Below are 7,583 nucleotides of genomic sequence, written 5' to 3' on the forward strand. Positions count from 1 at the left end.
GGTTTCCATAGGTAGTCAGGGAAGGGGGGGGGAGGAAAGGGTGGAGAAAAGGGTGTAAAGAAGAGAGATCAGGGTTAGAAGGGGAGGAAGGGGACAGGGAAGGGAGGAGGAAGTGGTCAGGGACAGAGAAGAGAGGTCAGGGTTAAAAGAGTCAGGAACAGGGAAGGGAGATCAGGATTTGAAGAGGGACAGGGAAGGGAGGTCAGGATTAGAAGGGATCAGGGGGGACAGGGAAGGGAGGAGGAAGAAGGGGTCAGGGATAGAGAAGAGAGGTCAGGGTTAGAAGGGTCAGGAGGACAGGGAAGGGAGGTCAAGGTTAGGAGAGGGAAGAAGAGGGGCAGAAGTGAGGGGGGCAGGGAAGAGAGGAAGAAGAAAGGGTTAGTGGGGCAGAGGAGAGGTCAGCATTAGAAAAGGAGAGAGAAATAAGTCAGTAGACAGAAAGGTAATAAAGAAGTTAGAGAGAGGATAGGAGGAGGAACAGGGAGAGTGAAGGAAAGAGGGGAGCAGGAAGAGTCATGTGTTTATTGTTCTGGGATTTGGGGGGAGGGGTTTCTCTAAGTAAAGCGCAAGGAACTGAGAAATCATCACCTCCAAGTTGCCCCTGTCTCTGTACCTCAAATGAGCCTGGCTTTTCTCATTTTAGCCCGAATGTTCCTATCTCCAGCTCTGGGCCTCCACAACAGTGCTCACTCCATTGAATGAACCATAAGACCTAAGTCATTGATTTATCTGCCAGGAAATCCTATGTCAGTACTGGGCCTCTTCCCAACTCATCTCCCCTCCCTTTCCTTACCACTTTCTTCTTTTCTGCTGAGGGGGGGATGGGAGGGTAGGAAGGAGGAGGCCATGGTCTCTGCAGCATGACCCATCCAAATATGGTCAACTCTCACTTAGATAACTTTATGAATTACCTGAGGCCTATTTTTAATTCCAGACTGGCCTCATTCCCATGCCAACACATTTCTGGGTTTATTTTAGTCTCCCTGATCTTTTTCATATCCTTTTATGGGGGGGGGGTCCAGCTCTGATACAACCTCTTTCTTATATTCAGTAGAGTCCCCCACCCCTCCCTCTGCAATGAGCCCAGGGCCCAGTGGAAAAGAACCCAGAACCCAGTGAACATAAATGCCTAAAAGTCTGAGTTTGGGCATTTGAATTGTTCTTTCTGCAGGTCCCTGTGGAAGGAGCCCTATTGCTCTCCAGGAAGGGAGAACTGAGGTAGGGGATTATCCATCAATCAACTCCAGTTTGGGGAGGTAGCTAATCTCAGGCATTCTGGATTCCAGCCCCAGGCCCCCCATTCCCAGAGAAATCCACCCAAAGCCACTAGATTTTGCTCCTTGAGCTCCTTGAGAGGAGAAACAGGGCTGTTCTTGGATTTGCACCATTGGGTACTGAGGACAGTGACACTGAGCACTAGGTTTCCAATCCAAGGATCTGGTTCAAACCCTGCTCTGTCACTTGCCAATGAGTCACTTTGCTTTCGAGGCCTCAGGCTGCCAAGACATCTGTAGAAAGAAGGGGTCAGGTTGAACAGCCTCTGATGTCTCTCCAGCCCCAGCTCCACCTGGAATTGTAGTGTGGACGTCTGGACACTAGGGGACGCCCCATTCCACACCCCAGCAGCTCCCCTGTCCGAGGAAGCTGAAATTCCGCCTGTTCATATTTTCCCTTATTTGGAATGAGACTGAAGAGTCAGACAGAGCCTCAGACCCACGCCCCTCTCCTGGCCCGCTGCCTCCCCGACTCCCCTGGCCCAGGACACTCAGCATTGCCTGCTGCCCAGAATTGAAGGCTGTCTCCCTTTGGTGTGATGGGCTAGCTAAGGCAATGGGCCACTCCTTCCTCTCTTTCCCTTCCCTTGGGGCTCTCAGTTTCCCCAGAGCCTCATGGTCTCTAAGGGCCCTACTGACAGTCTCAGAGTGTGACCTGAAGCCTATAGCAGAGCTAGAGTAAGGCCCCAGGATGCTTCTCCCAGAGTCTGAAGTACCTAACCCTAACTCTAAATTCGTGCTGGTCTGACATCATGGGGCTCTGGCGGAGCACCCCCTCCCCAAAGAAGAGGAAGACTGAAAGGCTGAGGGGCTGGGTGGGTAGGGGACAATCAGAGGGAATACCAGCTGTGCCAGTTGTGGGACCTCACTCACCACCCAGGGACACACATCCCTAGTCTCCAAGCATCCCCCTGTTTGGAGGCTCAGTCTGCACCATGGAGGAAGGCAAGGACCCGGCACTATTCAACTGAATTGAAGACAGGTCCAGTCCAGACTTAGCCAGGAGGCTCCCTGCCCATGCCACCCCAACACCCCACCCAGACACCCTGAAGGCACTGTCCAAAGAGCAGGCACAGTGGAGCTGTGTACCAAGGGACACAGCCCCAGGGTCTGGCTAGGGATGCCACATGCTCCCACAGGTGCCTGGTGGGAGGTTACTGGGCTCTGATTTTCCCAACACATGACTATCAACTAACCACTTGTGTACGTACATATGTATGTACACACACAAAATGTCCATTGAGTGATCTGGAATCTTACATATCTGTATCTAGATCTAGTCTACACAGAGTGATTTGGAATCTTATATACCCCTTCCCGCCCCCCCCCCCCCAGAGTGATTTATACACTCCTACTCACAGAGTGACCTGGAATCTTAGACACACATACAAATACACATTGACTTGGAATCTTACACACCCACTCAGAGCAACCTGGAATCTTACACACATACACCCACACAGAATGATCTAAAATCTTACATACCCACACCCACAGACTTGGAATCCTACACACCCATCCACAGAGTGACCATCTCACACACACACACAGACTTGGAATCCTACACGAACACCCACAGAGTGACCTGGAGTCGTGTCCCCCTCTCTCTCCTGTCCCACCCCACCCTGATTCCTCAGCCTTGCCTGCCTGCCTGCACACATCCACAGCAGTTCTCCACAAATTGAGGGGTGGCCACCCAGGGGAGCCACTGGCTCTGAACACATCGATCTCCTGAATGGGTTTCCTCTTTCCTTTGCCCACTCAGCGGGTTCTGCCCTTTCCTACCCCCTTGGCTCTGCCTCCTGCCTCCTCTCCCTGCCCAAGATAGAGGATGTGCGGGCCAAGAGAACCTGTGGTGACTAGTAAGGGGGGTAGAGTGGGGAGATAGGCGCGCCTTAGATGGGACTGGGCAGGCCCAGGGTAGACAAGCCCTTCTGCCTCTATGCTTCCCGGGTCCCAGTAGTTAGCAGCACAGGGGTGGGATGGGGTGGGGTGGGAGGGTGCTGCAGGGAGCAGCTGATTTACCTGGAGCCCCGAGCTGGAGCCGGGAGCCGGGAGCCTGGAACCTGGAGCCGGAGCCGGGAGCTGAGAGCCGGGAGCCGAGAGCTTGGAGCCAGAGCCAGGAGCCGAGAGCCTGGAACCTAGAGCCTGAGCCAGGAGCCGGGAGCCGGGAGCCTGAGCTCCCTTGCTGCCGCAGCCGAGGGCACCCCGACCTGCCGGCGAGAAGTCTGTGCTGGCTCTCTGGATGGGGTCTGGAGGGAGACGAGACTGACAGGCTCAGGAGCCGGGTCCCAGGAGCGTGCACTCCTCCCCCCAGGACGCCGAGGATCAGAAGGGCAAGGGCCAGCCGACTGACTGCCTGGCGGCTGGGCTCGGCTGGGCTGGGCGGCGGGAGCTCACCCACTGGCCGGGGCCACCTCTTGTCAGCAGTAAGACCCCCCCTAGGTCCGAGCCGGCTCGGGCGGAGAAAGCCTTAATTGGTAAAGTCGCCGGGGAGCCCGGAATGAGGGAGCGAGAGGAAGAGGGAAGGGGAAGCGGGGGGGGGGGGGGGAGAAGGAGGGGGGACGGGTGATGGCACTGCTGGCGGCGACCCCGCCCCTAGGGGAATGAGCTCACAGCCCAACGGGCCTCCAGCCCAGAGAGGGGGGGCACCCTCACCCCCACCCCAGAGCGGCAAGGAGAGGGGGAGGGAGAGGATTGTTCTAGGGTACCCTCTTCGTTTCTTAGACCCCTTTACTTTTCTCAGCGCCTCCTCAAGTTCAAGCTGTCTGGTAGGGTTAAAGAAGGAGGCACACCCCTATCTCTTGTTTAGGCTGAGGGTCAGGGGTCAGTTCCTGGGTGGACCTTGACCTCTATCAGACATTACCGATAGGGCAGAACCGAATGAGGGAGAGAGCATCCATGGAGAGCCAACTTCTGGGGCAGGGGAGGGGGGCATCTCCCCCATTTTGTCCCTGTCCAAAATGAATTCTATTTAAATAATGGTAACAGGGACCCTGAAGCTGTTTACTGCCTTCCTATAGTCAGACTGGAACACACCCCCCCCCAGTGTAAACCCAGTGGAACCCCCACCTCTCCCTAAGCCCCCTCAGGATAGAAAGGTCCTTCTATTCCTCCAGAAGCCTGCTAAGGACAGAGCTCCACAGCATCCTCCTTTATCAGGGTTCATTCCCCTCCCTCTGTTCTCCAAGGCCCCCCAACCTGGCCCACACTCTTCCTTCATAGTTGGCCCCAACAGAATTATTTGTGAATGAAGCAATGGAAAAGAAAATGGAAAGAATCCTGGCCTGGGATTCTTGGCTCACTCCCAGTGTGACCTTGGGTAAGTCCCTGCCCCTCTATGGGCCTCAGTTTCTTCACCTGGCAAATAGAATTGAATTACAAATTCAAAACAAAGATTACAAATTCTCTAAGGTCCCTCCCAACTTTAATAGTGTATGAAAATATAAGGCAAAATTATAAAAATGCCATGGGGGAAGGGGGATGATGGTGGGGAATGGGTCCTGGGACCCTGCCAACCTCTTCTAGGAACATCTAGCTACCCAATCCCAGTCTAGGGTATCAGGGGAACATGGGCCCCTCCCTACCTCCCCAGCATGATCTTCCTCAAAAGTCAGGTATCAGGGTCTAGGGCTGGGGCATGTGGGGCAGGGAAGAGACCTGGGGTAGGTAGTTGATGAGCAGGGAGAGGTTGGGGGAGGGGAAGGGAGAGAGCTCACAGAGCCCTAGACTTGGAATTGGAAGGGCCCTTGGAAATCACGTAATCTAACCCCCTCACTTGACAGAGAACCATGAGTATCACTGAGCTGTGACTCTCTCAAATGTAGTAAGTAAACAGTAGCATCACCCATAGACTAAAATCTCACCATGTCCCCTGACTGGAAAGCAGGCCAAGAGGTGGGAGGAGAGTGGGGATGGGGAGGCTAAAGTTTCTCCAGAATCTTCCTTTTCTTGCCCTCAGCACAGCCTAGCCCAGAACTGGACCAATGGAGGTGGGCTGGAGCTCACAGAGGCCTTAAGACTCCAGAACCTTCGAGTACAACAGGTCCTCTGAGATCATCTCATCTTGTTCCTGCTCTGTTCTCCCCAGACTCACCCCCCCCCCCCCCCCTTTACACTGAGAGGGGAAGGCACTTTCCCAGAATGAAGGATAGATAATCAGTGATAGAGTCGAAGATTTCATCTGACCAACAAACTTTTATTAAGTCTCTGTTATATGTCAGGCACTGGGGAGTTACAAAGATAACCTCTTGGAAGTTGCCACCTTCAGTGGAAGCCAGGCCTGGCTCCTACAGTTCTGATCTTTGGGATGGCTTGTAAGAGGGAGCAAAGAGGCAAGGGAGAGAAGGGAACTGGGGAGATGGCCATGGGGGTGGGGGGAGGATGTGCCTGAAGGAGATCTCTGACCTCTCTCTAGACACTGTAAAGGCAGATTCAACAATAAATAAACAGGGCCTCCAAGCAGGGGCCCTTCCCTCAGGAAGCTCACAGGTTCCAACAGCTGGGCAGGTTCCGTCATAGGCTCAGCTCTGCTGTCTGGTGAGCCACCAGAAGGGCCCGATTTCAGCAGTAGCCACAAGGCTCTGACCTAGCAGGTCAACTGGGGGCTGGGGGGGAGGGGGCGGAGAAAAGAGCCCTACGTGTCTCCCAGGCCCACAGAGCCACCTCAGGGATCTGCACAGAGTGACCAGTGTGTACTCAGCTGAGGCAGAATGTTTGCACATGCCCTCTTCCAAGAAGCCATTTCCCCTTCTGCCCTTGGTCAGGTCCTGTCTCAGCACCGGGTGTTTCTTGGTTTACAATTATATTTACTCCTCCTTCATTTTCCCTCAGCACTACATAAGCTCCCTGAAGGCAGGGACTGCTTCACTTTTGGCTCCATCTCCTCATGGAGACCAAGGTCCAGCACTTGGCACCCACTGGGAGCTTGCTGAATTGAATGGGGCATTACTGTGGCCTTCAAATGGATAGGACGGTCAGTATATCTGCTCTTTCTTCAGGGTTCTGCCACTAACTCTACTGGACCCTTCCCTTCTCTAGGCCTTATCTCCTCCCCCACCCCCATCCCAGTACTCCTCTATTAGAACAAGGGTCCCCAAAGTCCCTTCTATCTCTGATGGGCCATGCTTTGATAAAATATTTCCCAGCACCTGTTGTTCAGGAAGACTTTGGCCTTGGCTGCATTTGGGGGAGCCACAGGGTGGAAGGAAATCAGTGCAGATTTCTTGGGCACTCCTAGTCTGCCTTATCTAAAGGCGAAGAGACTAGGCCACTCCCCAGACCCACTGAGAAGCCCAGCCCAACAGCCCTATCTGGGACTCAGAAAATGTCCCTAGCCATCTCTTTCCCAGCTCTTTCTTCTCCTTAATCTAGGCAGCAGTCTCCCAAACTTAGGTGTCTTCAAAATAACAGGAAGCTGTCCCAGATGGGCCCCCCCTTTGCCTGCCTTTTCTCCGACCAATTATTGACCAGCCTTAGGCCCTCTCTGAACTAGGACCTAGAAAAAGGATCCTGAAAGAAATGAAGGAAAATGGAAGGAAATGGGCCTCATTTTTGGCCTCTGAAATCACTGAGGATTCTGTCCAAAAGCCTGCCTTTTCTTTCTCTCTCATACTCTCTCTCTGTCTGTCTCTTGTCTCCCTCTCTCTCTGTTTTCTCTTGGTCTCTCTCTCTGGTTCCTCTTTCTGCCTTTATTTCACAATATTTCCATCCAGATCAAACCCCTGTGCCCAAGTCTGAGGTAGCAGGGTGTGGCGACAGCCATGCCAGGGAAGGCTCCTGGGGGTCTTCCCAACTCTTAACCAAGCCCTAATTTTCCTAAGCCCACTCCACCTAGCCCCCAACCTCCCTGACCTGAACTCCTCCTCCTCATCATCCACACAAAGAAGAGATGATTTACTTCCTCCCTCAGTTTTTTTTTCCTGGGTTTGGGTACAGTGGGGTGAATCCCAGGCTGGAAGCTTTGCTCCATTACCCTGCTGTCAGAAAAGGGGGGAGGGGCTCAGAGGTCCCTTAATGCTCCCAAAACCAGGGGAAGATTCTGTTTTGTTGAAGGCTCTGACATCTCATCCCCAGGAGTGGGAATGGGGGTGGGAGGGAACCTGTGGGTTGAAGTTCCAGGTTCCTCCCTCTCCCTAACCTGGAAGGGGCCAAGTGGGCAAGCAAGGGTGAGTGAGGACCCTCTTCCCTGATCCAGGCTCAGAACGAAAGGTAGGCTCTTCCTTCAGAGAGAGAGAGAGAGAGAGATTGTATGAGTGTGTGTGCGTGTGTGTGTGTGTGTGTGTGTGTGTGTGTGTGTGTGTGTGTGTG

At 53.7% G+C, this 7,583-nt stretch overlaps 2 protein-coding genes and 1 long non-coding RNA gene across 7 annotated transcripts in view; 1 reads left to right on the plus strand and 2 right to left on the minus strand.

The window, feature by feature from the left end:
- The window catches only part of FLNA (filamin A), a 56,254-nt gene extending 52,815 nt beyond the window's left edge, over positions 1–3,439 (minus strand). For all 4 annotated transcript variants that reach the window (XM_069063797.1, XM_069063795.1, XM_069063796.1 and 1 more), the window contains exon 1: positions 3,300–3,439. The gene's annotated coding sequence lies outside the window, so the exon portion shown is untranslated. The remainder of the gene's footprint in view (positions 1–3,299) is intronic.
- A 176-nt stretch (positions 3,440–3,615) lies between these two features.
- Positions 3,616–7,583, plus strand: part of LOC138142686 (uncharacterized) — a 7,476-nt gene continuing 3,508 nt past the window's right edge. Inside the window, exons 1-4 of one of the 2 annotated variants that reach the window (XR_011163512.1) lie at positions 3,616–3,754; positions 4,500–4,596; positions 5,236–5,319; positions 6,108–6,249. This is a non-coding gene — a long non-coding RNA (uncharacterized lncRNA). Of the gene's footprint in view, positions 3,755–4,465; positions 4,597–5,235; positions 5,320–6,107; positions 6,250–7,583 lie in introns of both variants that reach the window. The other variant, XR_011163511.1, reaches the window with a different exon arrangement.
- Positions 6,945–7,583, minus strand: part of LOC138142685 (uncharacterized) — a 6,804-nt gene continuing 6,165 nt past the window's right edge. The window contains exon 6 of the mRNA XM_069063798.1: positions 6,945–7,495. Coding sequence (XP_068919899.1) covers positions 7,473–7,495 — 23 coding nt within the window. The 3' untranslated portion in view covers positions 6,945–7,472. The remainder of the gene's footprint in view (positions 7,496–7,583) is intronic.

This window comes from Petaurus breviceps, unplaced genomic scaffold, assembly GCF_028583685.1.
Source record: "Petaurus breviceps papuanus isolate PSGF00001 unplaced genomic scaffold, PetGlider_PUasm1.0 90601, whole genome shotgun sequence".
Taxonomy (NCBI): domain Eukaryota; kingdom Metazoa; phylum Chordata; class Mammalia; order Diprotodontia; family Petauridae; genus Petaurus; species Petaurus breviceps.